Below are 26833 nucleotides of genomic sequence, written 5' to 3'. Positions count from 1 at the left end.
AGACCAAAACATGTCGGTCAATGAAGCGACTTCAGAATGACATCTGTCACAGGTTGGATTAACATAAGAATAAAATCGAGCAAGTTTATCCTTGGACATATGAACCCTATGTACAATAAGTACTCCTGTTTGAGTACTGTTGGGGGGGGACACCCTACCTGGGGGAGGCAATAGTGGCCGTGCCTCTGGTACAGAGTCTGGCCCTGTGGCTCAGAAGGGTAGGGAAAGGAAAAAGAAGGCAGTAGTGATAGGGGACTCAATAGTCAGTGGGTCAGACAGGCAATTCTGCGGAGGCAGGAAAGAAACTCGGATGGTAGTTTGCCTCCCAGGTACCAGGGTCTGGATATTTCTGATCACATCCAAGATATCCTGCAGTGGGAGGGAGAAATGCCAGAGGTCGTGGTACATATTGGTACCAATGACATAGGTAGGAAAAGGGAAGAGGTCCTGAAAGAAGACTACACGGACCTCAAAGGTAGTAATCTCGGGATTACGGCCTGTGCCACATGACAGTGAGAATAGGAATAGAATGACGTACAGGATAAATGTGTGACTGAGGGATTGGAGCAGGGGGCAGGTATTCAGATTTCTGGATCATTTTGGGGCGGGTGTGACCTATACGAAAAGGACGGGTTGCACCTGAATCCCAGGGGGATCAATATCCTGGCGGGCAGGTTTGATAGAGCTGTTGGGGAGGGTTTAAACCAGTTTGGCGGGGGGGGGGGGGAATCAGAATGTGAGTGCAGGGATTAAGGTAGAAGGACAAGGGCATAATGCTAAGAGTTCTGAGTTGACGAGGAAGGACAGGCAGGGAACAGAACATAATTGTAGCCAGTTAAAGGGGTTGAAATGTGTCTATTTCAATGTTAGGAGTATTAGAAACAAGGAGGATGAACTTAGAGCATAGATTAGTACGTGGACCTACGATATTGTGGCCGTTACTGAAACTTGGTTGGAGGAAGGGCAGGATTGGATGATGCAGGTCCCGGGGTTCAGGTGTTCCTAAAAGGAATAGGATGGGAGGCAGAAAAGGGTGGGGGGAGTGGCATTGCTGGCCAGGGATAGTATCACAGCTATAGAAAGGGAGGACGCTGCAGAGAGAGTGTCCACAGAGTCAGTCTGGGTGGAAGTCAGAAATAGGAAAGGATCAATCAATGTGCTGGGAGTAGTCTATAGACCCCCAAATAGCCCTCGGGACACCGAGGAGCAGATAAACAGGCAGATTTTAGAATGGTGCAGGAAATACAGGGTAGTAGTTATGGGTGATTTCAACTTCCCTCATATTGACTGGCACCTCCTGAGTGCAAGCCCCCGTGATAAATAGGTGAGGCTGAATTTGTCAGGTGTGTTCAAGAAGGATTCCTGACACAGTATGTGGACCGGCTGACGAGAGGAGAGGCTATACTGGATCTAGTTCTGGGTAATGAACCTGGTCAGGTGACAGACCTCTTGGTAGGGGAGCATTTTGGTGAGAGTGACGACAACTCCCTTAGCTTCAGCACAGCTATGGAAAGGGATAAAATCAGATGAAATGGTAAAGTGCTTAACTGGGGAGGGCTAACTTTGAAGGGATGAGGCAGGAACTAGCGAGAGTAAATTGGAAACAGATGTTCAAAGGGGAAAGCACAGAAGTAATGTGGGAGAAGTTTAGGGACCACTTGAGCTGGGTTCAGGATAGGTTTGTCCCACTGAAGCAAGGGAAAAATGATAGGAAAAGGGAACCATGGCTGACGAAACACATGAGACAACTCGTCAAGAGGAAAAAGGAAGCATATGTTAGATATAAGAAGCAGGAAGTAGGAGGGGCTCATGAGAAATATACGGTAGCCAGGAAGGAGCTAAAGAAAGGACTTAGGAGAGCTCGAAGGGGGCATGAGAAGGCCTTGGCATGTAGGATTAAGGCGTTCTCTGTGTATGTGAAGAACAGGAGGATGACAAGAACGAAGGATAAAGAGGGCAACATGTGCCTGGAGGCAGAGGAGGTTGGGGAGGTCCTAAATGAATACTTTGCTTAAGTATTCACAAATGAAAAGGATCTTGATCAGGATGAGGTCGAAGTAGAGCCGGCCTGTGTGCTGGATAATGTGGAGATTAAGGAAGAAGAAGTGCTGGATCTTCTTAAGAACATTAAGATTGATAAATCCCCAGGGCCGGATATGATACACCCCAGGTTGCTGTGGGAATTGAGAGAAGAGATCGCTGGAGCATTAGTTATGATCTATGAATCCTCTTTGGCTACAGGGGAAGTGCCGGAGGACTGGAGAATGGCAAATGTAGTTCCCTTGTTTAAAAAAGGTAATAGGGAGAAACCTGGGAACTATAGACCGATGAGTCTTACGTCAGTGCTCTGCAAACTACTGGAAAGGATTCTTAAGGATAGGATCTAGGAGCATTTGGAGAAGTACAGTCTACTCATGGATAGTCAACATGGCTTTGTGAAGGGAAGATCGTGCCTCACGAGCCTGATTGAGATTTTTGAAGAGGTAACAAAAGAAATTGATGAGGGTAGGGCAGTGGATGTGGTCTACATGGACTTTAGCAAGGCATTTGACAAGGTCCCTCATGAGAGACTCATCCAGAAAGTCATGAGGCATAGGATAAGTGGAACCATGGCCATTTGGATTAAAAAAAAAATTGGCTTAAACGAAGAAAGCAGAGGGTAATTGTGGAAGGAAAGTATTCTGCCTGGAGGTCAGTGACTAGTGGAGTGCCACAGGGATCTGTCCTGGGACCCCTGCTATTTGTGATTTTTATAAATGACCTGGGTGTAGAGGTGGAAGGATGGGTGAGTAAGTTTGCGGATGGCACGAAGATTTGAGGAGTTGTGGATGGAGTTGTAGGTTGTCGAAGGTTACAAGAGGATATAGACAGGCTGCAGAGTTGGGCAGAAAAATGGCAGATGGAGTTCAATCTGGATAAGTGTGAGGTGATGCATTTTGGAAGGACAAACCAGAAGACTGAGTACAGGGTTAATGGTCAGTTACTTAAGAGTGTGGATGAACAAAGGGACCTTGGGGTTCAAATCCATACATGCCTCAAGGTCGCTGCACAGGTTGATAGGGTAGTTAAAAAGGCCTATGGGATGCTAGGCTTCATTAACAGGGGGATTGAGTTCAAGAGTAGAGAGGTCATGTTGCAACTCTACAAATCTCTGGTGAGACTGCACTTAGAGTATTGTGTTCAATTCTGGTCACCTCATTATAGGAAGGATGTGAAAGCTATGGAGAGGGTTTAGAGTAGATTTACCAGGATGTTGCCTGGTTTGGAGAACAAGTCACATGAAGCAAGGTTAGCAGAGCCTTTCTCTTTGGAGCGTAGAAGAATGAGAGGAGACTTGATAGAGGTCTACAAGATTATGAGAGGCATAGATAGGGTGGATAGTCAGTACCTGTTTCCCAGGGCACCAACAGCAAACACCAGAGGGCATATGTACAAAATCAAGGGAGGGAAGTTTAGGGGAGACATCAGGGGTAAGTTTTTTACACAGAGGGTTGTGAGTGCCTGGAATGACTTGCTAGGGATGGTGGTGGAGGCTAAAACATTAGGGGCATTTAAGAGCCTCTTGGACAGGCATATGGATGAAAGAAAAAGAGGGTTATGGGGTAGTGTGGGTTTAGTACTTTTTTTTAAGGATCATATGGGTCAGCACAACATGGAGAGCTGAAGGGCCTGTACTGTGCTCTAGTGTTCTGTGGTTCTATGATAGATTAAATAAGGCAGTGTATGCTGTCCATATGGACTTTAGTGAGGCCTTTGAAAAAGGTCCTGCATGACAGTCTAGTTGGGAAGCTTAGATCACCCAGGATCCGGAGAGAGATAACAAATTAGATTCATAATTGCTGATGGTCAAAGATTGTTTCTCAGACTGGAGGCCTGTAGTTTGTGATATGTAGTACTAGGACCTTTGCTGGAAAGGGTGTAAATTCGCCATGATACAGCCAGAGAGTCTGAGTTAAAGGGAGAGAATGAACAGGCTGGGAGTTTATTTCTTGGCCATAGGGGATTGAAGGTGGCAATCATGAGAGGTATAAATAGAGTGAACACACATTATCTTTTTCTCAGGGAAGGGGGAACTAAAAACTAGAGGGTATAGGTTTAAGGTGAGAGTTGAAAGATTTATTTATTTTTATTAATTTTTTTGAGTTTCTACAATACAACTATAAAAAGAATCATCAACAAATGGAGATTTATACAGTGAAAAACAAATGTGTCTAATATATAATTCATAACAATAAGGAAAAAGCACCCAAAATAAAATCATATAAAGTCAGTGTCCTCCCCACCTTCCCACTACAAAACTCCAGGCCAACCATTTCAATGTGTAAAAACTTAATCGGAGCATTCAACCCCACAGAGCTGTAAATACATATTTTTTAAAAAGAAAATATAATGCCTACTACCAAAACTATAATGTAATTCACATAAAAACCATAAAACTTACAGGAAAAAGAAACTGAAAGTAAGGGATTACAGTACAAAAAAAAGAATAAAATTAATCTAAAGAGGAGTTATGAAAGTATTCAAGAAAAGGTCCCCACACCTTATGTAACTTTATGTCCGAATTGAGAAGTGAATAATGAATCTTTTCAAGGTTTGAACAGGACATAATATCACTAAGCCATTGAGCATGAGTGGGTGGAGCAACATCCCTCCACCTCAGAAGAACTAACTGTCTAGCCAAAAGAGAGGCAAAAGATAATGTTCGATGTTTAGTTAGATTCAAATACATGTCTACTTCACCCAAGGTGCCAAAAAGAGCAATCAGAGGGTTAGGTTCTAAGTGGCAATTAAGAATATGGGATAAAGATTAAAAAAAACTTCTCTCCAGAATTTCTCTAGACGAGGATAAGCCCAGTACATATGAATAAGAGAAACCTCGCCCCCTTTACACTTGTCACAAACGGAACTAATGTCAGGATAAAACCACGATAATTTAGTTTTAGACATATGAGCCCTATGTACAACACTAAACTGCAAAAGGCAGTGGCGAGCACATAAAGAGGTTGAGTTAACTGAATTAATTGAATCCCAAACTGCATCAGATAAAGAAATATTTAAGTCATGCTCCCAGGCAGTTCTAATTTTATCGAAGGGGTCACGCCTCAAGATCACTAACTTATCATGAATAGTAGATATTAAAACTTTACCCAATGGATTAATACAAAGAAACAGGTCCACAACGTTTTTTTTGGGCATCTCAGGAAAATTTGAGATTAAATTGGTTAATGAAATGTCTAATTTGAAGATATCTAAAGAAATGAGTAATAGGTAGGTTAAACTTTACAGACAGTTGTTGAAAAGTTGCAAAATGGTTATCTATGAAAAGATCTTCAAAGCGCCTAATGCCCTTTTTGTACCAATCATGAAATGTTGAGTCTTGCATAGAAGGTAGGAAAAGATGATTGTGTAAAATAGGACTAGAGAGAGAGAAACCATGAAGGCCATTATATTTTCTGACTGAAAATAAGTATAAAAATTTAGGAAGGATATACATTTTAATAACATTAATTCAACCTACCAGAGACATGGACAAGGGTGACCATTATGTCAAACTCTGTTTTATAGAATTCAAAAGATTAGCAAAATTTTCTTGAAAAAAAATTCTTGAAGTTCCTTGTTACTCTAATACCAAGGTAAGTGAATTGATTATTAACTACTTTAAAAGGGAGGTCATGAAATACTAATGCTTGTGCTTCTCTTTTGATTGGGAAGAGTTCAATCTTGTGTAAATTAAGTCTGGAACCAGAAAGCTGACTAAATTGATTAAGAAGTAAAAATATTGGGGGTAAGGAAATAGTTGGATTTGATATAAAAAAAGTAAAAGATCATCGGCATAAAGAGAAACTTCATGCTCAACACCTCCCCTCCAAATCCCCATCAATTCAGCACAAGCTACAAAACGCAACCGCCAGTGGCTCTATGGCCAAATCAAAAAGTAAGGGACTTAAAGGACATCCATGTCAGGTGCCACGTTTAAGGCTACAAGACTGAGATTGCTGAGAGTTGGTCAAAACAGAAGCAGTGGGACATAAGTATAACAATTTAATCCATGAAATAAAACTTTGTCCAAAATCAAATTTTTCTAAAACCGCAAAAAGGTAATTCAACTCCACACGATCGAACACTTTCTCCGCATCAAGAGAAATGACACATTCAGGAGTCCCAACTGAGGGTGAATAAAAGATATTACATAGACGCCGTATATTAAAAAAGGAAGGCGAATTTTAATAAAATCAGCTTGATCTTCAGAAATAATAGTAGGAATATTGTTCTCCTATCTATGAGCCAAAACTTTAGCCAAAATTTTAACATTGACATTTAACAAAGAAATCGGCCTATACAAAGAACAATACAGCACAGTACAGACCATTCGGCCCACAATGTTATGCCAACCCTTAAACCCTGCCCCCCCCATATAACCCTCCACCTTAATTTCCTCCATATACCTGTCTTGTAGACCCTTAAATTTCACTAGTGTATCTGCCTCCACCACTGACTGTGTGGCAGTGCATTCCACACACCAACCACTCTCTGAGTAAAAAACCTTCCTCTAATATTCCCCTTGAACTTTCCTTCCCTTACCTTAAAGCCATGTCCTCTTGTATTGAGCAGTGGTGCCCTGGGGAAGAGGCGCTGGCTGTCCACTCTATCTATTCCTCTTAATATCTTGTATACCTCTATCATGTCCCCTCTCATCCTCTTCCTCTCCAAAGAGTAAAGCCCTAGCTCCCTTAATCTCTGATCATAATGCATACTTTCAAAACCAGGCAGCATCCTGGTAAATCTCCTCTGTACCCTTTCCAATGCTTCCATATCCTTCCTATAGTGAGGCAACCAGAACTGGACACAGTACTCCAAGTGTGGCCCAACCAGAGTTTTATAGAGCTGCATCATTACCCCGTGACTCTTAAACTCTATCCCTTGACTTATGAAAGCTAACACTCCATAAGCTTTCTTAACTACCCTATCTACCTGTGAGGCAACTTTCAGGGATCTGTGGACAGGTACCCCCAGATCCCCCTGCTCCTGCAGATTCCCAAGTATCCTGCCATTTACTTTGTACTCTGCCTTGGACTTTGTCCTTCCAATGTGTACCACCTCACACTTCTTCGGGTTGAACTCCATCTGCCACTTCTCAGCCCACTTCTGCATCCTGTCAATGTCTCTCTGCAAACTTTGATAATCTTCAACACTATCCACAACACCACCAACCTTTATGTAGTCTGCAAACTTGCCAACCCACCCTTCTACCCCGACATCCAGGTTGTTAATAAAAATCATGAAAAGTAGAGGTCCCAGAACCGATCCTTGTAGGACACCACTAGTCACAACCCTCCAATTCGAATGTACTCCCTCCACCATGACCCTCTGCTTTGTATGTGCAAGCCAATTCTGAATCCACCTGGCCAAATTTCCCTGGATCCTATGCCTTCTGACTTTCTGAATAAGCCTACCGTGTGGTATTTTGTCAAATGCCTTACTAAGATCCATGTAGATCCCATCCACTACACTACTCTCATTTATATGCCTGGTCACCTCCTCAAAGAACTCTACAGGCTTGTTAGACACGATCTGCCCTTCACAAAGCCATGCTGACTGTCCCTGATCAGGCCATGATTCTCCAAATGCCCATAGATCCTATCTCTAAGAATCTTTTCCAACAGCTTTCCCACCACAGATGTAAGGCTCACTGGTCTATAATTACCTGGACTATCCCTACTATCTTTCTTGAACAAGGGGACAACATTCGCCTCCCTCCAATCCTCCGGTACCATTCCTGTGGACAACAAGGACATAAAGATCCTAGCCAGAGGCTCAGCAATCTCTTCCCTCGCCTCGTAAAGCAGCCTGGGGAATATTCTGTTAGGCCCCGGGGACTTATCCATCCTAATGTATTTTAACAACTCCAACACCTCCTCTCCCTTAATATCAACATGCTCCAGTACATCAACCTCACTCATATTGTCCTCACCGTCATCAAGTTCTCTCTCATTGGTGAGTATCAAAGAGAAGTATTCATTGAGGACTTTGCTCACTTCCACAGCCTCCAGGCACATCTTCCCACCCTTATCTCTAATTGGTCCTACCCTCATTCCTGTCATCATTTCGTTCTTCACATAATTGAAGAATGCCTTAGGGGTTTCCTTTACCCTACTCGCCAAGGCCTTCTCATGCCCCCTTCTTGCTCTCCTCAGCCCCTTCTTAATCTCCTTTCTTACTACCCTATATTCCTCAATAGACCCATCTGATCCTCGCTTCCTAAACCTCATGTATGCTGCCTTCTTCCACCTGACTAGATTTTCCACCTCACTTGTCACCCATGGTCCTTTATCTTCCTCACCGGGACAAATCTATCCCTAACATCCTGCAAGAGATCTCTAAACATCAACCACATGTCCATAGTACATTTCCCTGCAAAAACATCATCCCAATTCGCAACTGCAAGTTCCAGTCTTATAGCCTCATAATTTGCCCTTCCCCAATTAAAAAATTTTCCTGTCCTTTCTGATTCTATCCTTTTCCATGATAACATTAAAGGTCAGGGAGCAGTGGTCACTGTCCCCAGATGCTCATCCACTGAGAGATCTGTGACCTGACCCGGTTCGTTACCTAATACTAGATCTAGTATGGCAATCCCCCTAGTCGGCCTGTCAACATACTGTGACAGGACTCCATCCTGGACGCACTTGACAAACTCTGCCTCATCTAAACCATTGGAACTAATCAGGTGCCAATCAATATTAGGGAAGTTAAAGTCACCCATGATAACAACTCTGTTATTTCTGCACCTTTCCAAAATCTGCCTCCCAATCTGCTCCTCGGTATCTCTGCTACTACCAGGGGGCCTATAGAATACTCCCAATAGAGTAACTGCTCCCTTCCTGTTCCTGACTTCTACCCATACTGACTCAAAAGAGGATCCTGCTACATTACCCACCCTTTCTGCAGCTGTAATACGAAGAACACTGTTGGATCTTTACCTTTTTTGGCGAAAAGAATGATATATGCCTCGTTAAATGATGCTGGCAATTTACCATGTTTAAACGAATCAGACAGAACTAAGAATAATTGAGAAGATAGCAGTGAGGAAAATGATTTATAAAATTCTGCAGAAAACCCATCAGGTCCAGGAGATTTACCCGACTGCAGTGCAGAAATGGCAGAGGATATTTTTTTCTAATGATAATGGCTCATTGAGTTTTGCTTTAAGATTGGAAGAAAGCGAAGGAATATTTTAAACTGTTTAAAAAATGCTCAACAGAGATATTATCATTTAAAGATTCAGAGGTATAAAGTCAGGAATAATAATTCTTAAATGTGTCATTAATTTCAGAATGATCTTAAGTAATGTTCCCATTTCCCATTCAAATTTTTGTATTTTGTTGTTTAGCTTTAGAGCGACTTAGTTGGTTGACTAAAACTTCCCAGATTTATCACCATGAATGTAAAATCTGCTCTTGCTTTCAAGAAGTTGATGTTTAACTGGCTGAGTGGAAATAAGGTCAAACTAGTTTGAAGTTCTACTCGTTTCTTGTACAGTTCGCGATTTTTGGTCCGGGCATATAGTTGGTCTGTTGCTTTAATCTGACTGATCAAATCTAATCACTCTAAATGGGTCTTTCTTTTCAGATTCGCAGTATTTGAAATTATTTGACCCCTCAAATATGCTTTCATGGCATCCTAGTCAACCTGGGATGAGATTTCAGATGATGCGTTAGAGTTTGAAAAAAACAGTTATCTGGTCCTTCATAAATTTTACAAAATCATTATCCAACAACAAGGTTGGGTTAAAACGCCGATGTTTATTCATTTGAGGGAAAGCAGGAAAATTTATAGACAGGGTAACTGGGGCATGATCCGAAATCAATATACTCTGATAATCGCAAGAGCGAACAGATGGAATCAGCTGGTTATCTATTAAAAAATAATCAATTCTAGTAAAAATATGATGGACATGTGAAAAAAATGAATAATCTCTCTCAGTAGGATGGAAAAATGCCACACATCAGAGATACTGTAATTAGAAAGAAAAGAGTGAATAAATAAAGCAGATTTACTAGGTAGTTTAGGAACAGAGGACAATCGATCAAAAACTGGATCTAACCAACAATTAAAATCACCACCCAATACAAGAGAATATAAACCCAAGTCAGGCAAAAAAGAGAAAAAACAATCAAAAAAGTTCACATCATCCGAATTGGGAGCATACAGGTTAGCCAAGACTACCCTAGTATTATACAATTTCCCAGAGACAATAATAAAACGACCATTTGTATCAGATACTTTGTTGTGAAGCTCAAAGGGAACATTTTGATTAATAAGGATTGAGACCCCCCCCCCCCACACCCAGCTTTAGCTGGGAAGGCAGAATGGAAGTGCTGTCCCATCCACCTTGACATAAGATGAGAATTATCAAAACTACGGATATGTGTTTCTTGCAAAACAGCAATGTCAGCTTTGAGCTGCTTCAGATGTGAAAACACCTTTCTTCTTTTAACAGGATGGTTCAATCCCTTAACATTCCAGCTTATTAGATTCAACGGGCTAAACATTGTCATTTAAAAAAACACAAAGGGTAGTAGGCATAAGCAAGATCAAACATTCAAATAACAGCTCTGGGGCAAAAATATAAGACAAGAAAATCAGGACAAAACAATGTCCTGACTAACAAAGAATAACTAAAGGTTCTATGTATGGTGTTGGCAATAGAGAGCCCCCCCCCCCCCAAATCCCAGAACAAGATATCTACCAAAAAACAGCAACAAGCTCTTCAGAGAAAAAACCACCCCCAAAACCAACGAAGGTCCTGACAAAGGGTCTCAGCCCGAAACGTCGACAGCGCTTCTCCCTATAGATGCTGCCTGGCCAGCTGTGTTCCACCAGCATTTTGTGTGTGTTGTTTCCAGCATCTGCAGATTTCCTCGTATTTGCCCAAAACCAACTTCCAATTTCTTAACATCATCATAAGCTCCATTTAACTAACAATTCAAAAACCAGAGAACTTATGCACTACGAATTAAAATTATACATAAAGAAAAGAGAAACAGTTCCATCAAAAAGTATTAAACTTAACTCAAAGTAATAATCCAGAGTAGCCTACCCGCGAGAAACTATGAAAAAAATACAGTAATTTAAAAAGAAAACAGAAAAAAAACATGAAAGAAAAAAACTTTTAAAAAGTACTTATTGGCCATTTTAAATAATCAAACCAAGTCTTATGGAGTCGAAATGGCAGGGAGACTTTCAATAAATTTCTGAGCTTCTGTACCCAAGTTAAACCATTTTTTGTGTCCAGCACTAAAAGTTATTTGGAGATGGGCTGGATAACGCAGAGAGAGCCTGAATCCATGATTGTAAAACTCTTTCATGACCTCTTTATACTCGGTGCACAGCTTCAGAACTTAAGGAGCATAATCCTCAACAAAACAGATAAAATGACCCTTGAAATCTAATTTTTCTCTCCGACATGCTTCCATGATCAAAAGGTTCTCACCTGATATCGATGAAAACACAGAATTATTGAGTGTGGCCCAGAGCCAAACTCAGGCTTGGCCAAAAATGTACGGTGAGCTCTGTCTAACTCGGATGGGGTTGGAAGAATATCCTTCCCAAAAATCTCACAGAGTATTCAACAAGAATTCAACAAGAGATCCACTTTCGATAGCCTCTGACAGACTGAGGATTCGTAGATCATGATGTCTGCTCCAACCTTCGAGATCAGTTATTTTGGATGTTAACTTGGTGTTATGCTCACTCAAATTGGAACAGACGGCTACTTGCCGCTGAACACGACATTTTAAATCTTCGGTAGCTGACTCGAGATGAGAGAGACGTTGAGCATGATCCTCCACTTTGGAATTAATTTGATCCAATTTTGACTCCAATTAACTGAAAGAAGACTTATATTCGGACTTAAGATCTCTTGTCGGTGCTGTTCCAAAATGGAGATAATCTCCGCAGAGGAACCAGAGACAGTGACAGTCGTAGAGACTTTTTTCCCAGATTTAGGGAACTTTGTGGCCATTGTAGAACAGGCATATTTGCAGGCTGGTAGGAGAGCAAAAAGTTTAACAGTCTGGAGTAAAAAAAGAGATAAAGAGGGCGGAGGTAAGAAATGAAACAGCAATAGTTTTAAACGACTAAACTATTGCCATCTTACCGGAAGTCCTGAGGTGAAAGATTTAAAGGGACCTCAGAGGCAACTTTTTCAAGCAGCAGGTGCTGCCAGAGAGAATGCTGGAGCAAGGTGCATAAAATAACAGCACTTAAAAGACACATAGGAAAGATTTTGAGGGATATAGGGCTAAATCTGAGCTAATTGGGACTCATTTGTTAGGTCACCATGAACGAGTTGGGTTGAATGGCCTGTTTCCATGCTGTATAGTCTATGACTATGATTGATGTATTGGAGTTCCTTGAGGATGTGATAAGCAACATAGACCAGGGTGATGTAGTAGATATGATATATTGAATTGTTGGAAGGGCTCAGTAAGGCTCCACACAGGAGGTTGGTAATGTACAGATATGGATTGAGATTGATTCTTGACCAGAGAGCAACAAAATAGTTTGTCAGGTTTGCAGGCTGTGACTGGGCAGAATTAGTGTCTGAGCCGACAATCTGGCTCGGTGGGGTGGTGGGGTTGTAATTCCAAGTTATGGGATAATGCCAACTGATCCAAGCTGATCAAGATGCCCATCCATGCTAGTCCCATTTGCTAACATTTGATCCATAATCTTTTAAACTTTTCCTGTTCATTTAATTATTGTTATTGAACCTGTCTCAACCATGTCTTCTGGAAGCTCATTCCACATACCTACCACCCTCTGTGTGAGGGGAAAAAAACACATTGCTCCTCAATTGCCTAATAAATCTTTCCCCTCTCACTTTAAACATGAGCCACCCACAGAGGCAAGCTAAATGAGTGGACAGGAACTTGATGTATGTCATATGAAGTGGATGCAGAGGTGTCTACTGTTCTAATGAAGCAGCTGAGTATTTGTTTACATCAGAGTCAGATTCGATATCACAGGCATATCACAAGAAATATCACAGGCTGTGAAATTTCTTAACTTAGTGGCAGCAGTACAATGATCAATAATTATAGTGAAAAAAAACTGAGTATACACAGTGCCTGCAAAAAGTATTCAACCCTCTTGGACATTTTCCTGGTTTATTGATTTACAATATTGAATCACAGTGGATTTAGTTTGGTTTTTTTGTCTCTGATCAACAGAAAAAGACTCTCATGTGAAAGTGAAAACAGCTCTACTACTTCTTAATGTGCCTTGCACGTTACACGCTTGGGCAATCATGGCTTTCCACATCGGATGAACCCACGCAGCATCAATGATACCTCACACACTTAGATCTGTTTGTTCTTTCCCAATGTCCATATATTTTCTTCTTTGCCTTCCTGTTCCGTGTTTCCCAGGCATACGGCCTTGTAACATAAGGCATTCTATTTCTCCCTTTCTGATGACATGGCCCAGGAATTTAAGTTTCCTCTAATGTTCTCATTAAAGATCTTTTTATTTGGGCACGTTGGAGTACTGTCTCATTAGTTACGCTATCTCTATATGATATTTTCAGCATTCTTCTAAGAAACCACATTTCTTTTGCTTCTAAGTTTCTTTGGACTTTTGGTGTTATAGTCCATATTTCAGAAGCATACAGCAAGATTGACCAAATGTAGCATTTTAGTAGCCTAAGTCTTGTTGTCATAGAAATGTGTCTGTTGGTAAAAATGGGTTTCATTTTTTTGGAAGCTGGTCTTGGCAATGGCAATTCTTCTTTTTTATTTCCACTTTACTTCTAGTATCTTGTGATATAAAACTACCAAGGTAATTAAAGCTGGTCTTTTGTTCTACTTCTTGGTTACCAATGTACAATTGGCAGTTGGGAGTATCCTGCTGTTTTGGTATTACCATACATTTGTGTTTTATTTTACAGTTGATGGTTAGACCAAAATCTGCACTTGTTTGTATTACATTGTCTAGGAGGATTTGTAGGTCTTCTGCAGCACTTGCTATTAGGGCGGTATTGTCTGCATATCTTATATTGTTGATGTTAACACCTCAAATTTTTATCCCATCCAGGTCTTATATTTCTCTGAGAATCATTTCACTATAGATATTAAATAATTCTGTTGAGGCAATACATCCCTGTCTAACTGCTCTTTGAATTATAACCAACTGCTTATATTATCACCCATTTTTACCGCCGCCGTTTGGTTCCAGTATAAATTTTGAAGCAGTTGTTGGTCCCTTCCGTCAATGTTTAGTTTAGCAAGAATTTGAAATAATTTTTCATGTTGCACATTGTTGATGGCTTTAGTGAAATCAATAAAACATAAAAATACATCATTTTGATATTCAGTTGCCCTTTCTAAAAGCATTCGCAGTTCCTAGTTCCTAGTTCCTCTATCCTCAATCAACCTATATTGCAGTTTAGAAGTTTCTGGCCTTGACTTGTTTTTAATTCGACTTAGAACAATTCTCAACAAAATCTTTATTATGTGACTCATAAGACTGATTGTTCTATAATTTTCGCAGTCAATAGTTCCAGGAATACACCAGACTCATATTAACAGTTCAAAAAGAATATCTATGCCCAGATCTTCTAGGGCTTGTATCATTCCCACTGAAATTTCATCAGGTCCAGTGGCTTTACCATGTTTCATGCTTTTCATTGCATTAGTTATTTCTTCTTTGGTAATAGGTGGGCCAGAATTAGGGTGTTTAATATCTAGGGATTCCCCTCTATTATCTTCAAAAAAGCTGCTCTATATACTGAATCCCCCTCTCACATACTTTATCTGGATCTGTTAGGATGGATCCGTCTGCTGATGTTATGCATCCTGTAGAGGAGGTTTTCTTAATTCCAGTAATTTCCTTCATTTTCTTGTGCATTTCTTTGCTGTTGTTAATATGGCCTTCTACTTCATTGCATTTTTGATTTAGCCATTCTTCCTTTGCAATATTGCACAATTGTCTGGTCTGTCTGTCTAGCTCTCTGTATTGCACTTCATTATTCTTCACTAACCTTCTTTGTTCCATCAGATCTAGAATTTCTTGGGTTATCCACCCCTTGTTGGTATGTTGGATTTCTTGTACTGGGATTATCTCCTCTGCTGATTGCTGTATAGCATATTTAAATCTGTCCCAAATAGGTGTTGTTACGTTTTCGTTGAGGTGTTCTTCTACAGCTGTTTTGAATTGTTGCTTAAGTATGTTATCTTTTTTAAGTTCTCCCAACATATACTACTTTCTCTTTTTTCCATGTTTCAGTTTCTTTAATTTTGTTTTAATGTTAACTATTACTGGATGGTGATCTGAACCAGAGTCTGCTCCTGGGTAGGCTTTAGAATTTGTGATATTATTTGTAAAGTGTTCATTGATGGTAATGAAATCTATTTGATTCCTTGTTCTATCTCCAAGTTCACAATCTACGTGGATGGTTTTTATACCAAGTATTGGTGGTCACTTGGTTGTTTCTGACACACCAATGAGTAAACCTTTCTCCATTTTCATTTTTCTCCCTTAATCCAAAAGGTCCTATCATGTTATCAACCCTTTCCTGTCCAATTTTGGAGTTAAAATCTCCCATGACTAGTTTTATATCCTGAGATTTACATTGCTCATAAGCACTGTCGAGATCTTCATAAAACTTGTTGATATCCTCTTCATCCACATAATTTGTTGGCGCATAGGCTTGGATTATGCTAATGTTGAAAGGGTTACCCCTTAATTTAACTAAAAGCAGCTGGTCAGATATCGCCTAATATCCCATAAGACATTTTGATATTTGTTTGTTTAAAATAATTCCAACTCCGTACATATGCTGTTGACCTCCAGAATACATTATCAGAGAACTATTCTTAGTGAATTTGCCAATCTCAGTCCATCTAATTTCTGATAGGCCTAAGATATCAACTTCCAACCTTTTCATTTCATTTAATGTGTTGTCCAACTTTCCTTTCTGGTAAAGTGTGCAGGTGTTCCATGTTGCTACCCTTAGCCTTTTCCTATTGCTTACAGTCTCTGGATGATGGTCTGGTGTCACCATCAGCACATGACTACCCCTACCGACCGAAGTGTTGTTCTGTTGATTAGAGTCAACCCCATTCACGCTGTTGTCTGGTTTACTTCTTTTGTTTCTTTCCATGGTTGACTAGGCAGAAATTTCAAATTTTACCTTCTGTTGCTGTAGTGCAACAGAACTAGAGCATTTGACCTCTACTGCTGTTCCCAATTGGGAATCATACATTAGACTTCATCCAACCTTTGCTGCTGTTGTACAGAGACAATCCTCCACCAAAGCTTGGAATCCATCTCCCTGCTGCTGGAGACTTCAGTGATTTTAGGTGACACCACCACCTAGAATCTGGTTATTTTTCTGGCACCAAACACTCGCCATAGACAGAGCTCCTTCAGCAAGACAGGGTGCACCAGTCCTACGTGAAGGCGGAGTTGTCTTGGGTGGTAGAAGCTATATAATTGCTATTGGCATTTCCTGATATTTAGTCAGGACCCAACTACCCATACTAAGTGATCTCTACTAAGTGATCTGAATTAATTGCAAATATAAAACACAAAATTATTGATTGCATAAGTATTCTCCCCCCACCTTTTAATATGATACACCAAATCATCACTGGTGCAGCCAATTGGTTTTAGAACTCACATAAGCAGTTAAATGGAGATCACTGTGTGCAGTCAAGGTGTTTCATTTGATTGTAGCTGCACTGCTGTACGTTCTCTGCTCATATATGGTTCTCCTTCTGTAAGGTCAGGAAAATAAGTGCACAGAAGATCATTCAGGTCATTGTGGTCTGCCACCTTCAACACAGCTCTCTATAATCTATTTCGTAAACTCTTCAAATGATACAAGAACATCTAAAACATACACACTTGCAGGAAGAGCTAACAAGTGTGAAACCAAAATGTTCTGAATACACACTAGCCTGTGGCACACACTCAGCGATTCAGGAACAGCTTCTTCCCCTCTTCTAAATAGACATTCAACCCATGAACACTACCTCAATACTTCTTCTGTTTTTACACAAGTTTTAATTCAACTATTTAATATACATGTACATGTATATATTTACTCTCGTGTTGGCGCATGGCCAAGTGGTTAAGACGTTTGTCTAGTTATCTGAAGGTCGCTAGTTTGAGCCTTGGCTGAGGCTTGCATGTGTGTCCTTGAGCAAGGCACTTAACCACACATTGCTCTGCAATGACACTGGTACCAAGCTGTATGGGTCCCAATGCCCTTCCCTTGTGATGTACCATCAATAACTCTCGGAGACTGGAAGTGAACGATAGGCTTTTATTAACAGCAAAAGGGAGCACGACATCTCGGAGACTGAGGGAGGAGCAGTGCCCCAATCGCTTTCATACAGGGGTCTGTGGGAGGAGCCACAGGAGCAGTCAGCAGAGGGGCGTGTCCAGACAAGTATACATAGTTTACCACACCTTGGACAACATTGGTGGTGTGAAGAGGGGAGACTTGCAGCTTGGGCAACTGCTGGTCTTCCATTAAAAAAAACCTTGTCCAGGCTTGTGCCCTGGAAACTTCCCAAGGTACAAATCCATGGTCTATCAAGACTAACGGAGATGTACTACTACATATATTTGCTCTAATTGATTTACTTATTTATTATTCTATATTTAGCTTGTACTGCTAAATATAACATGTGTTGGTGATATTAAATCTGATTGCTTAGCTGCTAAAGTGTTGCTGGTCCGATTGAAGTTTCTTCCCTGTGTGAGAAAGGGGAAGTACTCACTCTCAGGTACAGAGAGTGCTCTATCTAGCAGCTTTATACTCTGATTGGCTTTCCCCAGGGTTCCAGAATTTGAACTGCATGAGGACATTGTAGAGCAGCCTGGAGATGTAAACTCAACAGCAGCCAAATTGAAAGTGAAGCACATGGAACTTCCTCCAAAGCCTAAGAACATCCTCAACTCAAAGCTTGCCTATTACACAGAAAATGTTTTTGAGCAAGAACTTTACACTGGTAAGCAGAGACACTGGGGACTCTGTGGACAAGCTGGATCATTAGTTGTGAAAAGCTGAAACAGTACTTAAGCTCAAAGTTTGTTGTATTAGATGATAGTTATATCATCCTCTCACCATTCCAGAGGCTTGGAAACGAATAGAGGATCACCCTATGTTGCATGACATAAAAGGACTGTTTCTCATTATTTAAAACACCCCCTCTCTCTCCATTTAGTATCCACATTTGCCCCCGCCAACCCTGCACTGCCATTTACCCCACTCTCTCTCTCCTCATCCCACCTCCCCACCTCCTCTCCCCATCCCCCCACACTCCCCATTCTTATCCCTACTCTCCCCATCCCTCTCTCTCCCTCTCCCCTCTTTCCCCACACACACCTTCTCCCCCCACGCACACACCCTCACCCCTGCACGTGCACGCCTTCTCTCCATTGCGCACGTGCCCTCTCTACCCATTCGTCTAAGCCCCCTCTATCCCGACCCCCCTCTACCCCGCCTCTCTCCCTGTGCGCACACACCCTCCCTACCTCCACCTTCACCCTACTCTACCCATCCCTCTAACCCGCCTCTACCTCTCTACCCCTCTCCCCACCCCTCTCCCTTCTCCTCCCTCCCCCTCCCCATCTTTCTCCAATCTTCCCCACTCCTCCTCATCTTCTCTCCCTCTGCCCCCCCATCCTCACCTCTCTCCCCCCACATCTCCACCTCTCTCCCCCCATCCCCTCTTGGTGTGTATAAGGATAGCTGTGTTCACACAGGGGAGTTTTAAATTGGAGTCAGGCAAATGATGATAAGGTTAGGCAGGAACTAAGAAGAGTTGATTGGGAACACTTTTTCTTTGGCAAGTCCACATCAGACATGTGGAGGGTGTTTAAAGATCAATTGCACAGAGTACAGGTAAGGTATGTTCCTGTTAGAAGAATGGGATGGAAAGATAAGAGAACCTTGGATGTCCAGAGAGGTGAAAAATTTAGTCAAGAAGAAAAAGGAAACGTATGTCAAACGAAGCACATGAGGAGTATAAAGAAGCCAGAAAGAACTAAAGAAGGGAATTAGGAAAGCCAGGAGGTGCCATGAAAGGCCCTTGGCAAGTAGGATTAAAGAGAATCCCAAGCCATTCTATACATACAACTAGAGCAAGATGATAACTAGGGAGAGGGTGAGATCACTCAAGGTTAAAGAGAGAAACATTTGCTTGGATGTGGTGTATGTGAGTGAGGTACTTAATGAGTACTTTGTTTCAGTATTTACCAAGGAAAAGGAGTAGATCAGTGCTGAGTGAACACCTAAATGCATTCAAGGTCAAGGAGGAGGAAGTATTGGGCTCCTAAGTCCCCAGGGCCTGATGGGTTTTACCCCAGGTTATTGAAGGAGGCAAGAGACAAGATTGCTGGGGCCTTGACAAGTGTCTTCATGTCCTCTGTTGGTACAGGTGGGGTGCTGGATAACTGGCAAGTGGTTAATGTAACTCTATTTATTTTCATTTAAAAAATCTTTTTTATTAATTATTATTAAAGATTAACAAAAATAAATTAAGGTATTCAAGTCAATTTGTCATAATGTACAATGAAGAATTAAATTAGCAAATAACTGATTAACAAAGCTAAGCAATATATCAATAATAAGAAAAAAAGTGTTAAGAATATTTTTTTTGAAAGAGAAAAAAGAAGAAAAAAGAACTCCTACTAATTTTAAAAAAACAAAAAAAAACCCATTTGGAACACAACCCTGGAGCTATACATCATACAAGCTTCCATAGAAGAAAAACATCAATCCGCCAACTCAAATCCACTTAAAGAAAAATTGGAAGGAAACCATATTAATTAACTCAAATCAGATGATAGTAGCGGGCAAATGAACCCTACCTTTTCTCAAAATCAAATCGAGGATCAAAAGTTCGACTTCTGATTTTCTCCAGTCTAAGACATAGCATCACCTGAGAGAACCAGTGTTATCAAAGTAGGAGCAGAAGCATCTTTACATTTAAACAAAATAGCTATTCTGGCCAATAATGTAACAAATGCAATTACATGTTGGTCTGATGGAAAAATAACATGAATATATTGAGGGATTATACCAAACAAAACTGTCAATTTATTAGGTTGTAAATTAATTTTTAAAACTTTAGAAATTGTAGAGAAAATAGATTGATGTCTTTTGAGAAATTAGTAACTAATTACTCTCTCGTATTCACATTTCTTGCAATATCTTCAGGTCAGACACTTCTTACAAGAATATTTAAGTAATTTTCCATATATACAGGATACTGACCTGTTAGATATTTACATGACCTTGATAACAGAGGATTGGTTGCGGATTTTGAAGTTGGTTAACTCTTCTTCAATCTGTGCCAGTCACTCTTTAATTCAATTTTAAATTGTACATCATTATTATTTAACAAAGGAGAGACTGTCTAAAATGTTTCCTAATGTTGATAGTGTGATAGATGTAAAACCGAGACAGCCACATTGACATATATGTTTTGGTCGTGTTCTGTATTGAAACATTTTTGGAAATCTATTTTCTCTACAATTTCTAAAGTGGTACCTCTATTTAAAGAAAGGGACAAGGGAAACTCCTGGGAACTATAGACTGGTGAGTCAGTTGTGGGGAAATTGCTGGAGAAAATCCTAGGGGATAGGGTATATGAGCATTTAGAAACCCATGGCCTAATTAGGGAGAGCCAGCTATGGCTTTGTGCATGGCAGGTCATGTGTTACCAACTTGATTGAATTATTTGACAAGGAGACGAGAGGGATTGATGATGGTAGGGCAATGGATTTGAATGGATGGCAATGGATAGTAAAGCATTTGACCAAGTCCCTTATGGGAGGCCAATCCAGAAGATTAAGATGTGTGGGGTCAGCGGTGAATTGGCGGTTTAGATTCAGAACAAGTTTTCATAGAGAACACAGAGGGTAGTGGTTGAAGGAACTTATTCGAGCTGGAGGTCTGTAATTAGTGATGTTCAGCAAGGATCAACGCTGGGACCACTGCTGTTTGTGATGTATGGTTGAAAATGTGGATGGATGGGTTAGTAGGTTTGCGGATGCCACCAAGGTGGGTGGAGATGTGTATACTGTAGAAGACTGTCAAAGAATATAGTGCGATATAGATCAGTTGTAGATATGGGCGGAAAAGTAGCAGTTGGAGGTTAACCCAGATAAATGTCAGGTGTTGCATCTTTGGTAGGGAAAATGCAAGCAGAGAGTAAACTTTTAAGGGCAAAATCTTTAACAGTGTTGCTGAGCAGAAAGATCATGGGATCCAAGTTCATAGTTCCTATAGGAAGGATATTGGGTGTTTTTGATTTGCTTTTTAGTTGGTTCAGCACAACACTGTGGACCGAATGACCTGTCCCTGGGCAATACTCTTCTATGTTGTATCTGGAAGAAGTGCTCACATGCCAGGACACCAAAAATCCTGAAAGCTTCCTAGAATAGTATGAAATTATAGCATAAGCTAATTGGAAAGTAGGTACTGGAAGTAGGAGATTACAATGTTGGAGATGAAGTATGAAAAGGTGTTGGATGTTTATCATGTCCTTGTCCTCTTCTAATTGAGTATTAAAGGCAGGAAGTGTTGGGAATTGAATTGAAGTGACTTTATTTCTTGCATCCTTCACATACATGAGTAAAAATCTTTACATTACGTATCCGTCTAAATGTGCAATGTGAAATTATAATAATTTATGATAAATAAAACAGTCAATGTAACGTAGAAAAACACTCAAATCAGCATGAGTTAATCAGTCTGATGGTCTGGTGGAAGAAGCTGTCCCAGAGCCTGTTGGTCCTGGCTTTTATGCTGTGGTACCATCTCCCAGATGGTAGCAGCTAGAATAGATTATGGTTGGGGTGACTCAGGTCCCCAAAGATCCTTTGGGCCCTTTTCTCACACCTGTTTTTGTAAATGTCCCAAATCAAGGGAAGTTCACAACTACAGATGCACTGGGCTGTCCGCACCACTCTCTGCAGAATCCTGCGATTAAGGGAGGTACAGTTCCCAATCCAGACAGTGATGCAGCCAGTCAAGTTGCTATTAATTGTACCCCTGTAGAAAGTTCTTAGGATTTGGGGGCCCATACCAAACTTCCCTAACCGTTTGATGTGTAAGTGGTGATGTTGTGCATTTTTCACCACACAGCTGGTGTGCACAGGCCACGTGAGGTCTTCGGTGATGTGGGTGCCAAGGAACTTAAAGCTGTTTACCCTGTAAACCCCAGATCCATTGATGTCAATAGACAATAGACAGTAGGTGCAGGAGTAGGCCATTTGGCCCTTCTAGCCAGCACCGCCATTCACTGTGATCATGGCTGATCATAAACAATCAGTACCCCGTTCCTGCCCTCTCCCCATATCCCTTGACCCCGCTATCTATAAGAGCTCTATCTAACTCTCTCCTGAAAGCATCCAGAGACTTGGCCTCCACTGCCTTCTGGGGCAGAGCATTCCACATATCCACCACTCTCTGGTTGAAAAATTTTTTCCACATCTCTTCTAAATGGCCTACCCCTTATTCTTAAACTGTGGCCTCTAGTTCTGGACTCACCTATCAGCGGGAACATGCTTCCTGCCTCCAGCATGTCCAATCCCTTAATAATCTTATATGTTTCAATCAGATCCCCTCTCATCCTTCTAAATTCCAGTGTATACAAGCCCAGTTGCTCCAATCTTTCAACATATGACGGTCCCGCCATTCCAGGAATTAACCTTGTGAACCTACGCTGCACTCCCTCAATAGCAAAAATGTCCTTCCTCAAATTTGGAGACCAAACCTGCACACAACACTCCAGGTCAGGTCTCACCAAGGCCCTGTACAGCTGCAGAAGGAACTCTTTACTCCTATACTCAATTCCTCTTGTTATAAAAGCCAACATGCCATTAGCTTTCTTCACTGCCTGCTGTACCTGCATGCTTGCTTTCATTGACTGATGTACAAGAACACCTAGATCTCGTTGTACTTCCCCTTTTCCTAACTTGACTCCAGTTAGATAGTAATCTGCCTTCCTGTTCTTGCCACCAAAGTGGATAACCTCACATTTATCCACATTAAACTGCATCTGCCATACATTTGCCCACTCACCTAACCTGTCCAAGTCACCCTGCATTTTCATAACATCCTCCTGACATTTCACACTGCCACCCAGCTTTGTGTCATCGGCAAATTTGCTAATGTTACTCTTAATACCTTCATCTAAATCATTAATGTATATTGTAAACAGCTGCGGTCCCAGCACCGAACCTTGCGGTACCCCACTGGTCACAGCCTGCCATCCCGAAAGGGACCCGTTAATTGCTACTCTTTGTTTCCTGTCAGCCAGCCAATTTTCAATCCATGTCAGTACTCTGCCACCAATACCATGTGCCCTAATTTTACCCACTAATCTCCTATGTGGGACTTTATCAAAAGCTTTCTGAAACTCCAGGTACACTACATCCACTGGCTCTCCCTTGTCCATTTCTATAGTTACATCCTTAAAAAACTCCAGAAGATTAGTCAAGCATGATTTTCCCTTCATAAGTCCATGCTGACTGGGACTGATCCTTCTACTGCTATCCAAACGTGTCGTAATTTCCTCTTATATAATTGACTCCAGCATCTTTCCCACTACTGATTCCCTGCTTTCTCTCTCCCTCCTTTCTTGAAAAGTGGGACAACATTAGCCACCCTCCAATCCGCAGGAACTGATCCTTTGATCTATAGAACATTGGAAAATGATTACCAATGTGTCCACAATTTCTAAAGCCACCTCCTTAAGTACCCTGGGATGCAGACCATCAGGTCCTGGGGACTTATCAGCCTTCAGACTCAACAGTCTATCCAATACCGTTTCTTGCCTAATATAAATTTCCTTCAGTTCATCCATTACCCTAGTTCCTTTGGCCACTATTACAACTGGGAGATTGTTTGTGTCTTCGCTAGTGAAGCCAGATCCAAAGTACCTGTTCAACTCATCTGCCATTTCCTTGTTCCCCATAATAAATTCACCCATTTCTGTCTTCAATAGCCCAATTTTGGACTTAACTACTTTTTTGCTTTTCACATACCTAAAGAAGCTTTTACTATCTTCCTTTATTTCTTGGCTAGTTTACCTTCGTACCTCATTTTTTCTCCATGTATTGCCTTTTTTGTTATCTTCTGTTGCTCTTTAAAAGCTTCCCGTCCTCCGGCTTCTCACTCATCTTTGCTATGTTATACTTTTTCTCTTTTATTTTTATACTGTCCTTTACTTCCCTTGTCAGCCATGGCCGCCCCTTACTCCCCTTAGGATCTTTCTTCCTCTTTGGAATGAACCAATCCTGCACCTTCGGCATTATTCCCAGAAATACCTGCCATTGTTGTTCCACTGTCTTCCCTGCTAGGGTATTGTTCCATTGAACTTTGGCCAGCTCCTCCCTCATAGCTCCATAGTTCCCTTTGTTCAACTGTAATACTGACACATCCGATTTTCCCTTCTCCTTCTCAAATTGTAGGTTAAAACATATCATATTATGGCTCCTTTACCTCGAGGTCCCTGATCAAATCCGGTTCATTAGGGGCTAGCCCATCTCTATTCTTCATGTAATCCATGAAGCTCCTTTGTTTTTGCAACATTGAGGGAGAGGTTGTTTTCTTGACACCATTGTGTCAGGGGAATGACTTCTTCCCTGTAGGCCACCTCATAATTGTTTGAGATCAGGCCAATCAATGTAGTGTTGGCAGCAAAGTTAATTAGCAGATTGGAGTTGTGGGTGGTGACACAGCCATGGATATATAGAAGGGTAAAGGAGGGGACTTAGTACACAGCCCTGAGGAGCTCCTGTGTTGAGAGGGGCAGAGGTGAGGGAGCCCATTCTTACCACCTACTGGCGATCTGACAGGAAGTCCAGGATCCAGCTGCAGAAGACAGGGTCAAGGCCAAGGTCTCTGTACTTCCTGTCGAGTCTGGATGGAATTATGGTTTTGAATGCTGAACTGTAGTCCAAGAACAGTATTCTCACATATAACCATATAACTATTACAGCACGGAAACAGGCCATCTCGGCCCTTCTAGTCCGTGCCGAACGCTTACTCTCACCTAGTCCCACTGACCTACACTCAGCCCATAACCCTCCATTCCATAGCCCTTCATTCCTTTCCTGTCTAGATACCTATCCAATTTTACTTTAAATGACAATACCGAACCTGGCTCTACCACTTCTACTGGAAGCTCATTCCACACAGCTACCACTCTAAAGAAGTTCCCCCTCGTGTTACCCCTAAACTTTCACCCCCTAACTCTCAACTCATATCCTCTTGTTTGAATCTCCCCCACTCTCAATGGAAAAAGCCTATCCACGTCAACTCTATCTATCCCCTTCATAATTTTAAATACCTCCATCAAGTCCCCCCTCAACCTTCTATGCTCCAAAGAGCATCCTTCATTTCCAGATGTGTAAGGATGGTATGTAGAGCAGTGGCTATTGTGTCCTCTGTTGATCGGTTGTGACAGTAGGGAAATTGTAGGGAGTCCAGTTCAGGTGGTAGCGCACTGGAGATGTAATCCTTGACCAGCCTCCCAAAGCATTTGCTTATTATTGAATTAGAACTGTTCCACGTTATGAAATTTTAATCAGGAATTTTTCATTTCAGGGTCAGCCAATATTGTTCACCATGATGGTGAGAAGTACAAAGAGCAAATCATCATGGACAACCTGTCAGAGTATCAGAAGCATCTCCAGGAGCAATTCCCCCAAATGCCAGCAGAATGGTCAGAGAACAAAAAGGACCAAAATCAACAGCAAGTACCTCCAGGTCCAATCTCCCTCTTTGCTTAATGTGCAGAGTTCTAAAAATAAGGCACAGCTTAACACATATCTTCACCTGCACCTCCCAGATATACTGTATTAATATGGGTGTCCTGTTAGAGATGAGTTCCCTTCACACTTTTTCTGGATGTACAGGGAGATAGTCACCCCTAGGAGTCAGGAGACAGGTAGTTGGGTGACTACCAGGAGAGGGAAGGGGAATAGACAGGAAGAGCAGAGCACCCCTGTGGCCATTCCCATCAACAATAAGTATACCGTTTTGGATACTGTTGATGGGGACAACCTACCAGGGACAAGTTGCAGTGGTTGCGTGTCTGGCACCGAGACTGAACCCTCAGCTCAGAAGGGAAGGAGGGAAAAGAGGACAGCATTAGTGATAGGGGATTCGATAGTTAGGGGGACAGATAGGAGGTTCTGTGGAAGAGATCGAGAATCCCAGATGGTCTGTTGCCTCCCTGGTGCCAGAGTCCGCGATATCTCGGATCGAGTTCTCAGTATTCTCAAGAGGGAGGGTGAGCAGCCAGATGTCGTGGTCCATGTAGGGACCAATGACGTGGGTAGGAAGAGTGAGGAGGTCCTGAAAGGTGAGTTTAGGGAGCTAGGTGCCAAGTTAAAGGACAGGACCTCCAGGATAGCAATCTCAGGATTGCTACCAGAGCCACATGCAGGTGGGTTTAGAAATAGTAAGATAGTGCAGATACTCCCCAATGCCATTAGGCTTTACAATTCTACCGCCAGGACTTAAGAACTTTTTAAAAGCTATTATTAATGCTTTTTGAGATAGTGATTTAGATGCATATCATATTTTTTACTGAGTTAAGTATTTTATGTAATTAGTTTTGCTACAACAAGTGTATGGGACATTGGAAAAAAGTTGAATTTCCCCATGGGGATGAATAAAGTATCTATCTATCTATCTATCAATACATGGCTGAATACATGGTGCAGGAGGGAGGGCTTCAGATTTATAGATAATTGGGCAGTTTTCCAGGGAAGGTGGGACCTGTTCCGGCAGGACGGT

The 26833-nt window shown here is 41.5% G+C and overlaps 1 protein-coding gene across 1 annotated transcript in view; it reads left to right on the top strand.

Moving 5' to 3' along the window:
• heatr4 (HEAT repeat containing 4) overlaps window positions 1-26833 on the top strand; it is a 116224-nt gene that overhangs the window by 5688 nt on the left and 83703 nt on the right. Inside the window, exons 2-3 of the mRNA XM_073040530.1 lie at window positions 17851-18023; window positions 25637-25798. Of these exons, the coding sequence (XP_072896631.1) occupies window positions 17936-18023; window positions 25637-25798 (250 nt within the window). The 5' untranslated portion in view covers window positions 17851-17935. The remainder of the gene's footprint in view (window positions 1-17850; window positions 18024-25636; window positions 25799-26833) is intronic.

Source organism: Hemitrygon akajei, chromosome 3 (genome assembly GCF_048418815.1).
Source record: "Hemitrygon akajei chromosome 3, sHemAka1.3, whole genome shotgun sequence".
Taxonomy (NCBI): Eukaryota; Metazoa; Chordata; class Chondrichthyes; order Myliobatiformes; family Dasyatidae; genus Hemitrygon; species Hemitrygon akajei.
Note: the sequence above shows the minus strand (reverse complement) of the source record. Positions and strands in the feature narration are given on the sequence as shown.